This window comes from Ammospiza nelsoni, chromosome 6, assembly GCF_027579445.1.
Source record: "Ammospiza nelsoni isolate bAmmNel1 chromosome 6, bAmmNel1.pri, whole genome shotgun sequence".
NCBI classification, from domain to species: Eukaryota; Metazoa; Chordata; class Aves; order Passeriformes; family Passerellidae; genus Ammospiza; species Ammospiza nelsoni.
Window position 1 is genome coordinate 17,280,552 of NC_080638.1, and position 20,363 is coordinate 17,300,914.

Sequence of the window (20,363 nt, forward strand, 5' to 3'; positions counted from 1 at the left end):
GTCTGCTTTGGAGGTTGCTGGAATAATACCAGTCCAGGCCAGTGCTTTGGGAACAGCAGCACTTGCCATTCCTAGCTGGAATGGAATTTGGATATCAAATTTTGCCCTAAGGTGCATCTTGTTTCCTGTTCCCTATTCCCAGCCCGTTGATCTGCATGCCCCTTCCCCAGGGCCTGCCTTGGGGGGACTCCTCCATAGGCCTTCATCAGATTTGGAAACCTTGAGTAGTGCAGGGAGTTAAAGATTCCAAGGGCCAGCTCATTAGCACCACACTCCATGGCCTGTGCCACACCAGCAGCACAGCACACCAACCTTCCCAGCTCATGGCCTTACACAGGGGTCAGCTGGTACCTTCCAGCTGAAGTGCAGGTCATGTTCAGCAAAGAGATGAAGCAGCAAAGTAAAATTCAACTCACTCATTAAAACAGCAGCTGCAGGCTTCAGGGGTGGAGAGCACAACCACAAAAATCAGCGTATTTTAAGGTAATCCTCTTATACTTTGAAAGAAAAATTGTGCAATGGCACATGTTTATGCTCATACCTTTTAAACCCAAAGAGATCATGAGGGATGATTCCACCTGCCCTGCACCACACTAGTCTTACCAACCTTGTTTTCCAGAGCCATTCTTTGAGCCACACAATGTTTTATGAAAGATGTCCCCTGGCCATGACTAGAAAAGTAAAATGGGTGATGAACACACCACTGCTTTTGGGGAACTTCATCAGAAACTAACCTTGGAAAGTAAAGCCATCAAAAGAGAGGAAGAGTCCCCTCAGCCATCCTGCACAGGACATAACTGCAGGATGACACTCCAGCTTTCACACACAAGACAAAATTTGCATCTGAGCTGACCCAAATGCCAGCTGGGGCCTCTCCTGTCACTGCCACAACAAAAGGGAATAACCCTGCAAAGAAGGTGACACTCCAGCTGCAAGAGGACCTGAGCTGGGCGGCAGGACAGGACTGGTGGGAAGAGTGTGCAGGCTGGTTTCTGTGCTCAACTGGCCCATGTCTGCAGCAGCTGCTGCTGCTCCTACAGCCCCGGGGAGTGCAGATAAGCAGCAGTTCAGCTTTTCCAGACATAGCACAATCCCTGTTTACAGCCTCTGGGCTTGTCTTTTCAAAAGAAGGAGCTAGGTGTCTATTCTTGCAGGAAACCAGGTGTGTAAACAGTTCAATTAATATACCCAGCAAACCGTGCTCTAGCACAGCAAAGAGGGCCAGTGGAGACAAGCCAAGAGCACAGGAGCCAAGAAAGGAAAATACTTTTAAAGAATATGCCTAATTAGAGATGGGCCTGGGCCAAAAGTTCATATTTGAACACCTGGAATAGCCCAGGGGAGCAGAACGGTAACCTGAACCCAGATCCACATTTTGTAATTCTCTCCTCTCCCAGATGAAGTAAAACCCAGCCCCAAACCCAGCCCACAGTTGGAGCTACAGGTTTCCAAAAGCCAAAGTCTGGAGATTTGGCTTTCTATTTTCAGCCTGGTTTTGGCCAAGTCATTGTGCCCAGCTGCTGGTGCCCTGTGTTCCTCTCACCCCACAGCACCCAGTGCCCTGCTGTGGGCCCACCATGCTCCCCTCAAGGGCTGGCTCTTGTGCCCTGGCATCCCCATCTGCTCCAGCAGCCACAGCATCCTCAGCGCTGTGACCAAGCCCAGCTTGTCTCTGCACTCCCTTCTCCCTGCCCTCACAGGAACAGCTCCTGGCAAAGCAAGAAGCCTGCCCTAACTCAAAGCCCAGTGCCTCTACTCTCAATGCCTGTGAGACAAATATTGGCAGCAAATCCCAATTTTGTGCCAAATCCCTAGATTTAGGGCTTGTTTTGAAGGGTACAACCTGCATGTCAGGGAAAGCCCCCCCATGCCCTTTATGAATGCTTGCAGAAGAAGCAGACTCCCTTTTCTGCCCTGCAGCTCAGTTTTCAAGAACAGACAACCAAACTTCTCCCACACCTTATCAACTCTTTTGTCTGCAGATTTTCTTTCTAGCAGAATCACATTTGACAAAAAAACATCAGCCTGATCCCCATAAAATCACCCTGTCACAGGCACGTCATGCATTTCAGACAGCTTGCAAGGCTGACTAAACATTTACTTTTGGATGGCTCTCTTCCAAAGCCCAGAAATAGATCCCAGTTCCCAGTAGGAGAGAGCCTGAGTGTGCCATCAGATGGCTTCACTGCCCTGCCAGAGAGTGCCACTTGCATTCCTGCGCTTTCCCCCTCACTGGGTGCCACCACTGAGCTCCCTGCACATCCTCCAGGGAGAGGTGAGGCCTTATCTCTCAGCTGGATTATTCTTGGTAGGTATTTGTCACTCCTTTTTCCATCATCTGACCTTGGGTCCTGTTAGGCTGAGGTAAGTGACTAATGCACAGGGCTCTGCATTGCTTTCCCAGTGGGCACCCAGCCACTCACCAGCATAGCTGGAGAAGAACAAATAGCATTTGCTCACACTGGATGCTGCAATATTAAAGGAAGAGTTTGTGTTCTGAAAAAAATTAAACAATTGAGCTCCACTGCTATTCAGAGCAGTTTTGCACCTTGAATGTACTCTTGTAGCTGTTGTAACCTTCATCTCCAAGAAATAAAAAAAAATTAAAAAATACTAAACTGACTTTATACAAAAGTACGGGGGAAAATTATATAATCCTTCAAGGGCCAAGAGTCTCTGTCTGCAAAGTGCTTGCCACACAGTACCCAGGCAAAATCAAAATGATGCAACTTTTGTTAGGGTGTACAGATTACAATCAGGCAATTACACATCCCAGACCGTGTAATCACATGCAATGAGAACACACGTGGGTGTAGGGTGAGGTGTGAGCCTGGTGTCACCAACCACAGCCGCCTCCGGTTACCAAAAGGAGTCATTCAACAAATGCTTTAAAAATTTATTTTCTAAACATCACTAGATTCAGAAGAAGGCCTCTTTCTGTCATGAAAAGCAATTCCTGAAAGACTGGGAAACCACGAGGACTGCACTGGAAAACATTAGCCGGAAGAATTGATCTATCATCTGTCTCATATCCAACTGTGTCCGGACAGTTGGAAAGGGAAGGGGGGAAAAACCCATCACACACAAGACAGAATCTGTTATACAGCTTTATATCAGAAAAAACCTCTCCAAGCTTCTGTAGGAAGTAAGTTTAAACATCTGATGCATGAACATCCTCAGCTTTAATAACCATTACTGTCTTTCATCTCCCCTTTTTTAAAAGTCTCAGAACAGCATTTAAGACTCTGGCCTCCTGTAAGCATTGCTCAGATGCTCCCCAGATGGCTTTTCCTAGGGGATTTCTAATTATTCAGGGTCTTTTAAAGGCATATCCTACAGGAATCTTTTAGGTTTCTGGGGCTTTCCTTCCTTCCTCTACAAATTTCTTTACCCGGAGCTTGATTTGAAACCAAACTCAAAGGAAACACAATGACTTCAGTATGTCTCAGATCACATACCCTGGGGTAAAAGAGAATTGAACCAAATCCCATAAAAATGGTGCAGATTTCAAAGGGATTCACAGTGAAGTTTTGTAAAGATGTAATTAGACCAAAAGTTTTAGCTGAGAATATAATGGAATAAAGGAACATTTAGTGAGACTCAGAAAGTTAATACTGCATATAGACCACAATGACTTGGACATGCAATCCCCTCTCCTCAAAGAAAAATAAATTAAAATCGAAGCAACAGTTGCTGTAATAGCAGCTAAACAAGGAAACCTCTGATTCTCAAAAACTCTCACAGTTTTCAGATCCTGAACTACCTTAAATGGATCAGACTTCCAAAAGTGCTGAATTCCTGTCTGCTGAAAATCCACTTTAGTCAGTGCCAAGTAGGAGATGAAGAAAATCACAGTAATTTCTGGAAACACTGGCAACTGCTTCTGCATAAGAGGGCAGCTGGAGAGCAGAGCCAAGCCCCTTACACGATGATAAAGCAAAGCAAATAATTTCAATGAACATATAAAGCTTTTGTCTCTCTCAGGCCATCCAAGCAATAGCTAATAACAAGACATGCTACTCTTCCAAATCTGCTGCTGCATATCCCCCCCAAGTGGGATACAAGTGGGATACCACAAGAGGTTATTTTGCCACCTGCAGATGCTGACTGGGCAAACTGGGAGTGTTTCAGTGTGTCCTATGGCACAGACACACTGCTAGCTCAACACACAGTGCACTAATGGACTGCCACCATGGTGTCTCGCCCCTCACTGGGTGCCACCATGACCATTTCCCTCCTCTTGGATTAGCATCTTTGTTTGCCAGCAGTGCTTATGGTAATTTCCTGCACTGCTTGGCACAGCACAGGGCTCAGCACAAGCAGTCAGGAGCTTGTGATATGAATGCTACAGAGAGCATTTGATAGAATGACTTGGGCTGGAAGAGGCCTTAAAGATCACCTATTTCCAAACCCTTGCCATGGGCAGGGGTACATCCTACTACATCAGGCTGCTCAGAGCTCCATCCACCCTGGCCTTGAACACCTCTGGGGACGGAGCACCCACAAGGCCAGTGCCAGTGTCTCACCCTTCTCACAGTAAAGAGTTTATTTCTAACATCTAACCTAAGCCGGCCCTCTTTGAATTTAAAGTCATTACCTCTTGTCCTGTCACTACATGCCCAAGTGAAAACTCCCCCTCCATCTTTCTTATAGACCCCCTTTATGTAGTGGAAGGTGCTTTAAGGTCTCCCCAGAGTCTCCTCCAGGCTGAAAACCACCAAATCTCTCAGCTGTGTTCATAGCAGTGGTGCTGCAGCCCTTGTGGCCCTCCCCAACAGGTTGACATCCTTCTTATGCTTGGGCCTCCAGAGCTGGATGCAGCTCTCCAGGTGCTCTTGAGAGTGGAGTAGAGGAGCAGAATCCCCTCCCTCAACCTCTCTCCACACTTCTCTTGATGCAGCCCAGGACACAGTGGGCCTTTTGGGCTGCAAGTGCACATTGCTGGGTCATGCTGAGCTTTGCCTTCTAGAGCAGAAGGTTCTTTCTTCCAGCTCCTGCTTTTGGCTTCTCAGCTCTGACCTGGGCAGTGTGGCTGGGGCACTTGCCAGTGAAGACCGAGGCAAAAACATCATCCATACCTCAGCCTTCTCCATATCCCATGGAACCAGGTCTCCTACTTCCTTCTGGAGATGGTCCACATTTTCCACCATCATCCTGTTATCAGCCATGTGCCTATAGAAGCTTTTCTTGTTGCTCTTTATGTCATTGGTCAGATTTAATCCTTTCCGGGTTTTTGTTTTCCTAACCTGATCCCTGGCTACCTAGATGATCTTTCTGTGTTCCTCCCAGGCTAACTATCCTTGCTTCCACCCTCAGAAGGCTTCCCTCAGACATCCTCTGTTTTTCTAGGAGCTGCTTGTTCATCCATGCATTTCTGCCTGACAGCTTTGTTGGGATACATGTCTCCTAAGCTTGCAGGAGGTGATCTCTGAATATCAACCAGTTTGCTCAGACCCCTCTTCCCCCCAGGGCTTTATCCCATGGCACTTCACCAAGCACATCCCTGAGGTGGCCAAAGCCTATTCTCCTGAAGCCCAGGGCAGGCAGGTTGCTCTGCACCCTCCTTGCTGCACTGAGGTTCTCAGCTCCACCATTCCATGGTCACTGCAGCCAAGGCAGTGCCTGAGCTTCACCTTCCCCATCATCCTTTACTATGCTGAGAGCAAGGTCCAGCCTAACACCCCTCCTCACTGGCTCCTGTACGCCTTGGAGCAGGGAGTTCTCTCCCCTCCTGCATTGCTTATGACCAGTTTTGTTGTCCCTCCCAGGACCAGAGCTTCTGAACATGAGACCACTCCTATCTGAATAGAGGATGCCATTTGCTCTGTCACCCTGACTGGATGGCCTACAGCAGACCCAGACTATAATGTCACTTGTCCTGTCCTTCCTTTAGTCCTGACCCATAAATCCTTGGTGCTCTCTTCATCTATCCCCAGGCAGGGCTCCCTGCAGTGGCTCCACGCACTCCAGCTGCTCACTGACAGGACTCTGAGGAGCGCCAAGAAGTTTCTGATGCTGGAAATACCTTCTCACTTGGCTGCACTATCCCATGGTTTGTCAGGTGAGAGAGACAAGCCAAAACGAGTGAGTGCCAGGGGTAGCCTGGAGATGGCCATTCAGAAACTCCTTTGCCCCCTGGCCATGTCCACTGCCCAGATGCTTGACACACCTTTGGCTCTGCTGGTGTGGCCATGAGCGGGGTTTCATAAGGAGACCAAGAGCCAACAAAAGCCCTGGGTGGGACTGTGGAAGCTGCTGTAGTTCATGAGAAGGTCACTCCTGTTCCATTTCATTCTAAACACCCCATTCAAGCAGTCTGCCCTTCAGCCTGGCCCACAAGTGAACTGGCGCCTTGTGACAATGGGGTGTTGCATCTCTCCAGCCACCCAGCAGCAAGAAAAGCACCGGGGATGGCTTTAAAGCCAAGACCAAAGCCGTACAAAAGGGCTGCTTTTCCACCCATCCTTTACAGCAGGCACATTTCAGGCAGGAAAGCAGCAGCAGTGGGTGTGCTGTCCCTTCTTCCCCTGTGGCAAATGAAGGTCTATTTTGGAAACACTCCTTCCTTGAAGCCCTAGGGCCCCTTGGTGCCCTAATCTTACTGCCCCAGGTGACACAATACATCTAAAGTCTAAGTCTGTCTCCTGCAGAGCTTCACTCCTCATCTCCCTAACTCCAGGAGTCTCAACTCCTCCCAGCCCACCCTTCACATGCCACATCCGCACATTTCCGTTCATCCCAACCTTCCCTCCCTCCCTTTTCTGATAGTCCTTCCCACACAAGCACCACATCCTTCCTGCCCTGGCCTCACCACAAAGCTGGGCTTGTTCACTGAAGCAGATCAGAATGAAACATAAGCATGACCCTTTGAATCAACAGGATTAGGAGAAGTAAAGGAGAGGGCTGGCCGCTTGAATATGCACAAACACAAAGGGAGGAAGGTAGGGCCACCTCACGTTGCCCTGGAGGTCCCTCTGCTAGGTCTTGCTGGGCTCAGCCTCTGGGACTCTTCCAAGACAAAAAAAACCCTAACCTGGCACTGACTTTTTACAAACAACTAAGAAAGAAAGGGGGGAAAAAAGAAAAAAAAAGAAAAAAAAAAACAACAAATAAACCCACAAAAAGAGAAACAAGCCCCCCAAAATTGGATGGTAATTTGTCTTACAAGGACTCTGCCTGCCCAGGGCACCAGGGGATGAAAAAGAGAATACATCCAGGAAAAGCAGGATGTATTCCCTCAAGGTAGTAGATATATTTGCATGAGCATACCTTGTGATAGAGAAAGTCTGCATCCCAAAGGCTGTGTGATCTAAATAGCAATATTGTACATGTATTGGATGAGGGAAGGAAACACTATCTCATTGCCCTGTATTATGCATGGGAAACAGCAGTGCAGAGGGACGGGATAACACATCACGGGAAAATCACAGCAGAGCCAAGTCCCAAATCCCAGTTCAGGGACTTAACCACAAGCTATTCTATACCTTCTATTTTCTGTTAACAAAGAAAACAGTATTTTCCTGGATTTCAATCCCCAGTGATACTGCTGGATTTGCTGCCCAGTCATGAAACAGTCCAGGAGTGAGAAGAGCAGATGAAGCTCTAGTGAGTCATGAGCAGACACTGCCTCATTGTGCAACCTGGGCTGTGAGGGTCATGTCCAGCCCTCCAACTCGACTTCTGCTAGCAAGGCCAGACCTAAAATACCTTGTGCCATTTCATAAAATACCCATTTTGGTTTCATTGTGGGTTTCTTGCCCCCACTTTTTACTTATTCCTTGGGGCTGTTAAGCCAGGTTTAACAAGAAAAATCAGCCACCACTTCTCACAGCCTAGAAGGGATGCAGTTAACAACAGACCAGGCAGGGCTCTGCACTGCACAGCACCCAGGGCTTTCAAAGCATCAGGGGAGGGGAGCAGTGTTCAAACACCCATAATTGCTCAGCAGAGCTGACTCCACAAACACACACACGCTGTTGATTGCGATCTGGCGACCGCGCACACGGAGCGGGGTTTCGCTGGCCCGCCGCCCCCTCACTCTCTGACTCCAGGCATGGGGTGCGAGGCAGGGCAGCCTCCCACGGTGCACAGGCATGATGAAAGCTGGAAAAGGCAGCAGGGAAATTTCCTTAGCTCCCCTGGAGATACCCACATCCCTCTGCCTTTTTTTTTCTATCTGCCTGTTTGTTTGGATAACTGCTGTCAGCCCATGGAGGGAAACCAGGCAAATCCTGCCAGGAGTGCCTCTTCCCATGGCTCTGGTGCAAGTCAATCTCTAGCAGCCTATAAACCTCAGCTCTCTGTAAGCAGCACAAACCAGTCACAGGAGAAAGCTCTGGGTTTTTTTTTTTTTTTTCTAAAATGCATTTTCACCATGGTTACTTTGGGAAAATGAAGCAGCAAACCTCTAAAGATGCTCAGGAGGTAGGAGGGTGCTATGGGGAAAAGAGGCAGGTGTCCATCCCCTGTGAGCTGGCACAGCCTCACTCACTGCCCTCCCAACACAATCCCTGCAGAAGGCTGAGTGGGAACGAGGGTTTTGGAGGAAAATGGAGAGCACACACCTGATAAGGCTGAGGAAGGGGCTGCCAACATCCCCCCATTAGCTCAACCCAAGCCCAGCCCTCCCTGAGGGCAGCCACAAGGCACGGGCCGCCGGCTCCTGCCCTAAACCCCACTCTTCCTCCCTTGGGAAAGGGCCCCACCTACGGGTGAAGGACCAAGGAGGAGCTCTGGCTCCATCATCACACCTCCCTCCCCTGGAGCTCCGGCCAGGGAGAGCACAGAAGAGCCAAGTTCACTGAGGATGGGCTAAGGGGGAACAGGGGCACCTTTGCAGTGACAGTGCTATCTTCCAGTGGGTACATGGCAGAAAGCCAGGGCACCCAAACTTAAAAATTGGTGGCCTAGATGTGGAAAGGAAGAGCTGGGGAAGAGCTCAGTGCATACCTGTTGTATGAATGCAGCAGAGACAGAAAACTACTCAGAACTGCATCCTGGGGGCTTTTGGTAAGTTCACAATCCAGCATCAAACTCCACAGGTTCTTGGCCACAGGTATGGTGTGCTGATGGCCAGAAATGTGTCCTGGGACTTGGGGGTCAAGCAAGAAAAAGCTTAGGAAGCAGATGGTTCCCTGAGCTGCTTCAGAACTGCTTCATGAGGAGGTAAAGGATGCTGTAGAACCACCTGTGCCTCTCTGTCAACCACAGAGTCTGAACAGCAAGTTTAGGTGTAGCTGTCTGCCCTGCAGATGTCTAAGATTAGATGAATTCCACCCAAAGTGCACTGAGGCATTTCTTAGGTTCAAGAACAGGTTTAATAAGTTATCAGAACTAGAAAATTCTGGTGCTGGGAATAGAGGACAGAAGTGCCCTAAACCTGGCTTCTGAACTAACAAGCTTGTTGAAGGACAATATCCATGGTCCTCTATCACAGAATTTACAGATAAACTTTGGGGCCATGTCTTCCAAATTAAAACAGCTGCCATGCAGAGTAAGTGATAAGAAAAAACCCTCAGATTCTGTTTTGTTTTTTCAGAGAAGGCCACAGCTGAGGGCATTTGCACCTTTCCCAAGCCATCAGCTCCTTGACAAGCAGCCCATTTCCTCTTATGTCCCCATTCCTGCCAGAGCTCAGCCAGCAGTGACAGACCACATTGCAGATTATGGATGACTTGCCTCCCTTTCTCCCAAGTGCCCTGACACAAAGGACAAAGCAATGCCTGTACAAGCGTCACCAGTCCTTGCTGCTTGGCTGGGCAGCATCATCCCAGGCAGAGAAACATCAGAGTTCTTGCTGGAAGGGAGCAGGAGCAGCTCCCAGAAGCAGAATGCCCTGCTTTGTCCTGAAATCGAGCACAACCCTTTCACCCTTTGCCGTGCTCCCACCCGCCTTCCCAGCTCCCAACCTCCAGTCCTTTCAACACCCACAGTTTTTCCACTCTGCCACGAAGCCATGAGAAATTCCCTGCCAGAGGACTTTGTTCAAATGGGTTTTTGAAAAAAAAAAAAAAAAAAAAAAAAGCAATTCCCTACTCCAGGCAAACAAGCTCCTTCTTTTCCCCATGAGGAAGAAGGGTAATAGCAGAGCCAGGGGGAAAAAAAATCCCAACAAACTATCCCCAAAGCCTGCTGTAATCAAAAGAATAATTGCTCCACGAGATTTAAGCCTACAGCTGAGTCACTAAAATGAAGAAACTTCTCCGTGTCCATAGAAAGCAAACAATTCTTGGGTGATGCAGCAGAGATTCTCTACAGCCTTGTTAGAAGGAAAGAAAAAAGCAGCCAGATGTAATTAATCATAGTCCCAGAAGAAAGGATGAAATCTCTGTAATTAACTACCTAGACTCATCTTTCCACTTTTGAAAACTAATCCAGCTGCCTACTTCCACCTTTCACCCAGAGGGCTGGCACAGAAGTCTATTGCAAGCACCAAATCACCTTCCTTTAGGGATGCACTCACCTGCAGTGCCCCACAACAGCTTTGCAGAAGTTGTTTGCAGGAGTGCAAACAGAAATCCTTTCCTTAGTCCCCTTTGGTGGATGAATTGCTAGGGAGTTTGCATTCTCCAAGAACCTGAGTAGCCTCAGCTGAACTACAGGAGTTATTTTCAAGCTGAAGGTGTTTTATATCCACAGTCCTGACCCAACCGATCAATTACCAGAAACGCAATTAAAAAAAAAAAAGACCCCCCCCCCCCCCCCCCAAAACCCATCCATGCAAAAACATGCAAACAGAAAAACACTTTCCAAATGGTTAAATGGTTACAACTGCTTGTGTTAACAAATTGGCTTATACTTCATCCTCAGGTGGTGAAATTTGCCTGAGCAGCAAGGTTTTGGAAAACAGGGCAGGGGGAAATGTAGCACTTCAAAGAGAAGAAGAGGAAGGGCTGGAGCTGGCAGTTGCACTTTACTAGGAAAGGTCAGGAACTAACATCCTAAAAATCCTATGCAAATCAGAACAAGACATTCAACTTCCTCAGGGCTCCCTTAATAAATAAGAGTTGACAAATATTATTCCAACAAAGAAAACAATAAAAGACCAGTTCTTTAGGTCAAATACATCAATGGTAAATACAATACAGAAGAATAATACCAAAATGACATCAGCTGAGAAACTGAGAGTGATTTCTACTCCCTCTCTTTTATACAAAGCACTGCTAACATATGAATAATGCTGTCAACAACACATGGGGAATGCTGGCCAGCTTTGTGGTGAGGGAAAGCAAAGAACACAGAGTGGACAGAAATCTCCAGTATTGCTCTTCCATGACACAGCAGAAATGCTTTTTCAATGGAAGGTGATTGGGTCATTCTTCTGGGAAAAAAAAAAAAAAGAAAAAAAGAAGTGATGACGCAGCTCCAAGCGCAGCTGGAGCCTTCCTGTACACATGTGGGAAAGAGGGAGGGAGGATGAGCAGGCTGTGGGGCACAGCGGCAAGGCCAGGGAGCTTGGGGCATGTCCCTAGGGCAGCATCCGCTCCTTCCTGCGGCGGGCACAGCCGGAGGGGATGGCGATGCTCGGGGCTGTCTGTGGCACAGAGCTGCTCTCGGCTGAATTCCTGCTCTCCACCGGCACCAAAACACCTAAAGCCCGGTGGATTGTTCCTCTAATCTCTGCACTGACACCTGGCAGAGGAGCTAAGCACACTGGGGATTGGCTGCAGCAAACCTTGGTACCAAACCCCCAGAGCGGCTTCCGAACCCTAAAGCTGCTGTTTATCCCATCCTATCAGCCTCTGTGCACATCAGGATGCTGCCAACACAGCTCATCCCGTGTGAACAGAAATTCCTGTCGTCCTTCCAGGAGGATGCAGAGACGCTCAGGGAGAGGAGCAGGTGCTGCTGTCCGCAGCCCTGCCATGGGACCGCAGAGCAGCCCCGAGTGCCGGGCAGGAGCAGCGGGCTGGAGCTGCCCTCCGCAGGACGCGAGGGAAACCAACCAGCCCTGCTCGGGAAAGGCTGCTAGCTCCTTTTCCACGGGCAGCGCTCTCACTCTCCCGTAATTACGGACAAGGTTCACTTTTCTCAGCGTTGTGCTGCAAACACAAAGTTTAAGGTCCAGAAGGTTTCAAAGTGAGCAAGGAGTGTGGAAGCCTCCCGTTGTCTGACAGCACCTGACATGCAAAAGCTAGGCTGCCTTCCAGTCAATGTCCCTGAATAATTAAATGACACAGGAGAGTCCCTCCCCCGCCTCTTTTCTATAAACCTGTGACTGATGCACGTACTGGAAAGTGAAACCCCATGAATTTTTGCTAGATAGCAATGATGCTTCTATGTTGATGTTTAAATATGGGCATATAACCAAAACTGAGAACTGAGGTAACCTTTACTTTCAGTTAACACATAAATGTCTACAATCACTGTACTTGGTTAAAAATAATACTTACTAAAACCAGCACTCCGCCAGCAACACCTATAAATACCTTTAAATGCTGATCAGTTAATATTATGTATGTCCCTAATTTTATTTTTATGTAACAATGTCATAACTACAAAACTAATCCTCCTGATCAGTTTTGTGTCACTTGGCCAACACTGCCAAGGTAGAGCAGCCAACAGGTTTTAGGGCTGCTCCCTGAGGTTACAGCGTTCTCCTCAACCTGTGAAAGGATTTCACACACTAAATTGCATCTCTGCAGTGCCTGAACGCACAGTGGGATTCAGAGAGCAACACACAACACTCCACATCACAATCCCCTGTGCAAAACACCCAGGAGATGCATGGCCATACACAGTTCGCATAGCTTATGGCACTAGGACAAGAATGGGAGTGATTTTTACCCTCTATCCTATGCTGTAGAGTTATTTTAACCTGAGTCTGCAGAGGCAAGCATCCATAGTAAAGACAAGCAGAGCAAAACAAAAACCTGAATGTCCACCAGGGACTTTTTTCCCCCACCAGAGCAATGCTGGGGAATCCTCCAAGGAGATTACAGCCACATGCATTTCATTGCCTGCAAAATTCTCTGCCACACCATAGCTTCTGAGCATTTATTTCCTTCTGCAGAATGTAAGAGAAGGTGGCAGCCTGCTATGGTGTGCCAGGCTGTGGAGAGCCAACATGGAATTGTCAGGTGTCTGCTTCATCTTGCTCTGAGAGGGTTAGACCTCCTCACTCTCTTCCCCCACTGTCCCAAGCTTGCCTTCTCCTTTCCCATAGTCTTGCCCTATACGGAGAATTCCCATAGTCTTTCCCTATACTGAGCATCCCCCAAACACAACATTTTCACCATTTTCTCCACAAGTTCCACATGGCTCCCGATTTCCACTTCTCAGTTGTACAATATCATTCCTTAAATGCTCTTTCAGCACACTCAGCTCCAAAGACAAGACAATCAGCAGAAAGACAAAATCCACTTCTCAATCTAGTTTGTTTTAAAATGTACTTAAGTAAGCAGAAGGTGAGATTTTCAACAAGATCTCCTTGAAAACAGTGGGAGTATTCTTTGTAGCAGCGCAGAAAGCAAAATGTAGAGTTCTGGTATGGTCCTCTACTGCCACCAGCAGTAAGACAGCATCAAAAGCTCTAGGGCAGCAGGATATCCCTTAGCAGCTCCCTCAGTGATTGCAACAAAATCAGTACCAAACAAGTGGATCACTCACCCGAATTTGGTGGAGAGAACACCTCCCACGACAGAGCCAGTAATGATGCCCACTCCAAAGCAAAAGCCCAGCTTCCCCAGAGCACCAGCACGTTGGGAAGGAGTGGTCACATCTGTAATAACCTTCTGAGCACCTACAGGGGGAAAAAAAAATCAAACCACAGGGTCTGAGCAGATCCCCCAGTAGTTCCCATGGTTTTATTGCTAAGCCATTAGGAGCTTTTTGGGGTTTTGTTTGAATTTTTTTGTTTGGTTGTTTTTTTTTGTTGTTGTTGGTTGGTTGGGGCTTTTTTTGTTTGTTTGGGTTTTTTTTTCCCAATTAAAACTTTTCTGAGCTGGTTTCTGGTTACAGGCAATTTCCCCAGCTTTTAATTTTCATACTTTCCATGGAAGAGGGCCCCCAAATAAGCACTGTCAATCTCCTCTGGAAGCCCCATAGTCCATCAGTTTTGAACACAACAGCCCCAGCAGTCATGAGAAACAGAACCATTCAAACCACTCAAATAAACCCCTTCACAAGTGACAGGAAGCATTATCAACCTGATTCCTCTTGCATGAGTTACATGGACTTCTAGCAGCTGAAGTTTATGTCTTTCACATGAAAAATATAGGAAATATCAGCCAAAACAGAACAGCTTGGTGGGTAATGGAAAGTATATTTGTAATAATGTTTAATTTTTACCAGTATGTTCATTTTACTAGGAGAAAGGGAAAAGATTTTGTGTAAAATATCCATTTTCAAGAAGGCAGCTGAAAAGTCTGGGGTAACACTGCTGCCAGTAAGTGACTTGCACCCATTGGGCCTGGATGATCAAGGCCAAACAATTCCCTCAAGATTCTATGGGAAGATGGGCCTGGAACTCGGACTAATAAGCACTGCTTTCTACCTGCTGCTTCATGTTCCCACCATTTCACCCCTGAGGACCATCCCATGCTCCTCCTGCCTTCCTTCATGCTGCTGGACCTGTTGGCTTCCCCTAAAACAAGCCAGAACTGGGGGGAATCAGGCAGGAAAAGCAATTTGGAAAGCTACTCATCCCTGACTGACCTTACCTGGTATCCCATGCATGAACACTCCAGGCAGCCTGGAGAGGAAGAGGAGGGGGATGTTGGTGGAGAAGGACATGAGCATGAAGAAGAAGCTTCCAGATGCACAGGAGAGAATTAAAGCTGCTCGGGCACCAAATCGATCTGCAAACCTGGTACAGAAATGGCACAAGGTTGTCAGTTTTCTATTTAGGTTTAAAAAACAAAAATAAAATCCTTCTCAGCAGTAAATCAGTTTTGCTCCTATTTAAGGGGAAAAAACAACACCACAACTAAACACACTAACCAACAACCACAAAACTCCCCAAGGCCCAAAACACAAACAGGCAAAACCCCAGTCAGATCAGGTTTTGACCCAGCTCCAAGTCTTTGCTGTAATTCAACTCCAAAAAGCTCAAGTTGGACAAAGTCTGAGAGTTCTGAGCAACAGGGGCTAAGATGACCATAAAACAGCCTTAGACAGAGTTTCTTGTTACGATTCCTTCTTCCTTCCCTTTATTTAAGCTGCATATTACAGTTAGCAGATGAATATTACCTTGCATAGCAATTAGTTGTGTTTACACTAAGAGGAACAACCCCCTAAAAATGCCAGGGTTGGTATACAAACAGAGCTAAGCTTAAGTAATTAAAATGTTTTGTGTTGAGGGAGAGGTACAGGTCAAAAATTTGCTGTTTACATGTAAGCCAGGGCAGTTTACATTTGCTGTTTGTAACCTGAAGACCACAAATCATTACATTGTTGATGTGGGGAGTGGGGATTTTTTTGTTTTTTTGCTTAAAAGTAAACACAGTGCTTTATCTTTTCATGTCTGTTTAGGAGCATTAAGCAAGAACACGAAAAACTGAGCTAAGAAACACATTCTCTCTTTCCCCCTTCCTCTTTTCTACTTAATCTGTCCCTACACTGACATCAAAACAGACTTATGTCTAGAAAAATCCTTTTTATCTCAAACTTGCATTGCAAATTTTGGCTTCAATCTGGGAAAGGACACCCTCAGTCCCAGTCAGATTTTGCCATTTTCCTTCCCTTCAGCAGTGACTCTGGATATTAGCGAATGACATGCAGGGAGGAGAACCAGATTTCAGATGGCACCAGATCCAGGACAGAAATACTACTCTAGGTTTGTGTGTTAATAGGAAAAGCATTAAAAGTGGGCCCTTTGCACCATCTCCATTCTTAGAAATGCATTTTCTGCCAAGCAGTGCTGTAGAATCAAATGTTGCTGTTATTTATTTGAAAATGTGTCCAAGGGCTGAGATCAGATCCACAAAGTGCCAAACTCCATGTACCAGAGGATCCTGTAGAGCCCCCAGTCTACATCAGCCAGAAAGTAAATTTCCTGCAGGTAAACTGAAGCAGCACACAGCAGCTCCTATCCATTTATTGATTTGCTGATCAGTAGCAGGATCAAGAAGAGAAGTTAGATTTTCTCTGTCCTATTTTAGTTTCTGTCACTGAATGCACATATCTTTCAGGGTTTTATTTTTCTTGGTCTTTAGGAATGTATTCTCCCACCACTCAATTTTTTAGGGCTATTTGCATTTCATTAGGAACAGGAGAGTCTGTTTCACGGGGTAAAGAGGCAGAAAACCCAAATATTTTCCACTCTTTTCTTATTTTGATAGCTTGAGTTTATAGATATTCTTAAAAGATTCTTAAAAGTTCTTAAAGGTCCATGCAAGTCTAAATTTGTATTCAACATGGATGCAGATTAATTCAGCTGGTGAAATGACATCACCTTCACTTATTGTAATTGACAGCTTTACTTACCATCAATAAATACCCTCTTTTTTTTTGTTTTGATTTGTTTTTGGGTTTTTTTTGTTTGTTTATTTGTTTGTTTTTTCTTTCCCAGTCACAAAACATTTCTAAGGTTACACATGGCTATAAAACATTTTCAGAATTAAGCTGTTAGGACCTGGGCTCTGAGGACTCTGGTGGTTTAAGCCCATTCCCAGGATATTGTTACACTTAAATGTGTGTCATTAAAATGTAGCTAAGTTAATATGAAGGCTGCTTCTATGCTGCAGTATTTTCTAATAATAGCATTTATTTTCCCCTTGCTCATTATAAAATCCTCAAACATTTCAACAGGACCACAAACCAGAAAGAAATTATTTTTATGAAAGTATAAAAAATGCCTGGCCTTTTTCAGCTATGTGAAGGGTCATGAGAATCATTCTCACTTACCTTCCAAAAATGTAACCTCCCACGAGCTGGAGGACACCAAAGATGGTCTGGAGATAGCCAAACCCCACTGAATCCAAACCTAGGCTCTTTGCCAAGTACTAAAAATGAAAAAAAAAAAAACAAAAACAACCCACAAAAAACAAATAAATTGAAAAGAAGCAGGCTGTATTTATGAATAAACATCTTAATATTTGTGTGGAAAGGATCACAGCTCCAAACAACCACTTCCTTCAGTTCCCTACCCCTACAGAGGAAATGTTCATTGGCCAGACCCTGGCAGCTTAATAAAGACCAAATGTCTCTGTCCCACACCCTGAAGGGCAGGGACATGTGATCAAACCCATCAATTTTGCACCAGCTGGCACGTTTGTATCACCATTTACCTTTGCAGCTCCACACAGCTGAACATATTCAGCAACTGCTAAGGGGGATAAGGAAAATTTTAAATGCCTTCCTGCCTCCAGACCCTGCACCTGGAACAGCCCATCCACCCTCTGGGAGATAACTATGGAAAAGTTCTGGAGCTGTTGTTTAATCAAGCAAGCCAGAATCAATGAAAGTACAACATGAGCAAATATTGCCTTTGCTAGATGGTACACCCACAGCCTGAGCTTGCAAAAAACACAGATGCACACCTTGAAGGGCCAATGGGCACTTATTTCGGATTCATGTTTTTGTTGTGTCATGCTTTTGTTTTGCCTGGAGGTGCAGGGAGACCTCACCTCTCTCCCCAACTGCCTGAAAGGGATTGGTAGCCAGCTGGGGTCAGTCTCTGTTCACAAATAACTAGCAATAGGACAAGAGGAAATGACCTCAAGTTGTGCCAGGGATGGTTTAGATTGGATATTGCAAAATTTTTCTGCCCTGAGAGGCTTGTCAAGCACTGGAACAGAGTGCCCAGGGAAATGGTGGAATCACCATCGTTGAAGGTATCTCAAAAATGTGTAGATGTGGCACTCAGGGACATGGTTTGGTGGTGGACTTGGCACTGGTAGGTTTCTGATTGGACTCAATGACCTCAAGGGTATTTTTCAACCAGAAGTCCTCACTGATTCTATAAAATCAGACAGAAGAGTCCAGTAAGTGAGAAGCAATGAATCCCACTGAGCTGGTTAATTACACACTCAGAAAACCCCACCTTTGATCTGAAACCTCTGCTTCCTGATAGCTGCTGGATGGGTCACTCTCACACTCCATGAGAGAAGATACAAACTGCATCAGCTTCACCCAGGAAAGGGCTCTGGGTGCTACTGCAGCCCAAGTAATAAATCAGCTTTTATGGCCTAGCTGTACCCTGGACAGAGACACAGCCTGCCTCTTTGGTAAGAATACCAAGTATTCCTTTCAGTTTCAAGGATACTTTTCCTCTTTCCTGCTAAAAACTATCCTCTGGCTTTGCTGGAAAACCACAGAGCCCTGCGCTGAAGGAAATGCTGTGGAGCAAGAGAACCCATACTCACAGGCATGAGTCCAAACTGCATGAAGAGAAAGGTCAGGTCTAGGGCTGCAATCACGTAGGCAACACGGATCACTTGCCGCCTTTTGGCCTCTCCCAGGGTCTCATTGCTCATTCCTGAGGCTTCTTCCTCACCTGCAGAGCTGGTTTTTGCATTCATGGTGCTCACAGAATGGCTTGCTGCAGGACGGGGTGGAAAATGACATGGAGGCACTCGCTAGCTGCGAATGTGAAGCGCAGATAAGGGGCACAAACTGTGTGCACAGTTCAAAGCTTACAGTGAGAGGTGCTGAGCCAGCATGCCACGGATTTAATGTTTCTTTCTTCCTTTCTTTCCTCTTCCCTTTGCTTGCCTGCTAGGCAGGATCAAAGGTAACCGTGCATCAATCCACAGATCTGGTTCTTCAGCCTTGTGGGCTCGCTGCCCCAAGCGCCATCACAACAAAAATCAGCTGGAGTATCCCAGCGAAGTGAAAGTGAACATTGCCCCAAACAAGAGCATGTGATAAGCTCTTCAACTCTTTTAACTGCTTCACTTCCTTCACTTTTACTGCCTCGGGTGGTAGGAGAGATGCCTGTTTTAATTCTTCATGAAAGGCACTTTGCTTTTATTTTTGGAGGTTGCAAGTGAAGCTTACAGCAGAATAGCTATTTCCAATTCCAGTAGGTTTATACAGATCCTGGAACAAAGACAACTCTTGCATGCAGTCAGAGCCTCTCTAATCACCTTTTCCTAAGCCATTTTCCTTCCTTTCCAGGTGCTGCAAATTTATAGTAATTCTGAGCTAGCAAATGTTCACATGTGACTCCAATCAAACTACAGATTACCAGCCAATGTCAAAAACATTAAAAAAAAATAATATTAAATCCACACAAATCATGAGGCTGACTGCCAACTGGGAAATGAAATAAATAAGACTCTGGCCTTTGGGGGTTTTGTTGTTTGCTTGCTTGTTTATTTAGGGTTTTTATTTGTTTGTCTTCTTGCTTATTTGCTTGGGGGTTTATTTGTTTGTTTTCTTATTCGTGGAAGTCTGATTGAGGATTATCTTTCTTTTGAAGAGAAAAAGAAGGCAGAGATTCCAATGCTCTGACTTTGCAGAATTATAGGACTTTTAGAAGGAAGAGAGCTGGAGAGCTCATCCACCCTGCTGCTGGAACACTTTGGTTCAGCTGTGGCTTTCTCTAGGCAAGCTTTGAAAATCTCAAAGAAAAGAGATTTGCTCCTTCTCTAAGTATGTGGGAAAGAAATTTTTCCTACTGTCCAATGTGAATTTCTTGTGCTGCAGCTTGACCATGTCACCCAGTCCCTCTAACTTAGTAACACCTCAGCTCAGAAACAGAGTCTGGACTCACCACGAAGGCAGACACAGGCACATCAACACAGAGACACACACAGATGTCTGCTGGCTTGGCTCTGGAGGGGCTGTCAGTGCTCCAGGATTCCAGCCAAGCCTGGGGAGGGTGACCTGTGAGATCTCTGGGCACACCTTTTTGTTCAACATGTCACCACCAAGCCCTGGGGTTTGCTGAAGGCTGCCAGGCTCCACATCCTGGCAAAGGAGGGGGAAGTCCAAAGGTTAAATCTTTCATCAGGCTTGGGTACCATATCACTGGAGATTGCACAGAAACAACCCTGCGCAAACTCACAGCTTGAGTGAAAAAAGCACCTTTAAAAACTACTTTCCTACAGCAATGCCAGCACTCAAGCAGATCCAACTCACAAGAATTTGAATCCAGAATTTGGATTTTTTACTGAGGAAGGATGATTACCCAGCATGCATCCCAACCCAGCAAAGCATCAGTGCTCAACATTTGGTTTATCTTAGAGCAAAACAATGGATTTGCCTGCACTTTGAAGGTCCTTCAGCACAGTATCAACATCATCACTCCCTGGCTTGTGCTGGATAGGCACAATGTACAAATTACCATTGAATAGAAGAGTCAAATTAATGACAGAATTCTGTTTATGGAGGTTTTGAGACAACCAAAAAGCGACTCATGCAAATGCAATGCACAACTGTGCTTACAGGAAGCCTTGCTGCCCTGGACTTGGAAAGCA

At 46.2% G+C, this 20,363-nt stretch overlaps 1 protein-coding gene across 1 annotated transcript in view; it reads right to left on the reverse strand.

The window, feature by feature from the left end:
* The window catches only part of SLC22A18 (solute carrier family 22 member 18), a 60,388-nt gene extending 41,402 nt beyond the window's left edge, over positions 1-18,986 (reverse strand). Inside the window, exons 1-5 of the mRNA XM_059474606.1 lie at positions 18,580-18,986; positions 18,306-18,481; positions 16,846-16,943; positions 14,661-14,806; positions 13,609-13,741 (exon numbers count right to left, since the gene is read on the reverse strand). Coding sequence (XP_059330589.1) covers positions 13,609-13,741; positions 14,661-14,806; positions 16,846-16,943; positions 18,306-18,461 — 533 coding nt within the window. The 5' untranslated portion in view covers positions 18,462-18,481; positions 18,580-18,986. The remainder of the gene's footprint in view (positions 1-13,608; positions 13,742-14,660; positions 14,807-16,845; positions 16,944-18,305; positions 18,482-18,579) is intronic.
* Positions 18,987-20,363: the final 1,377 nt, after the last annotated feature.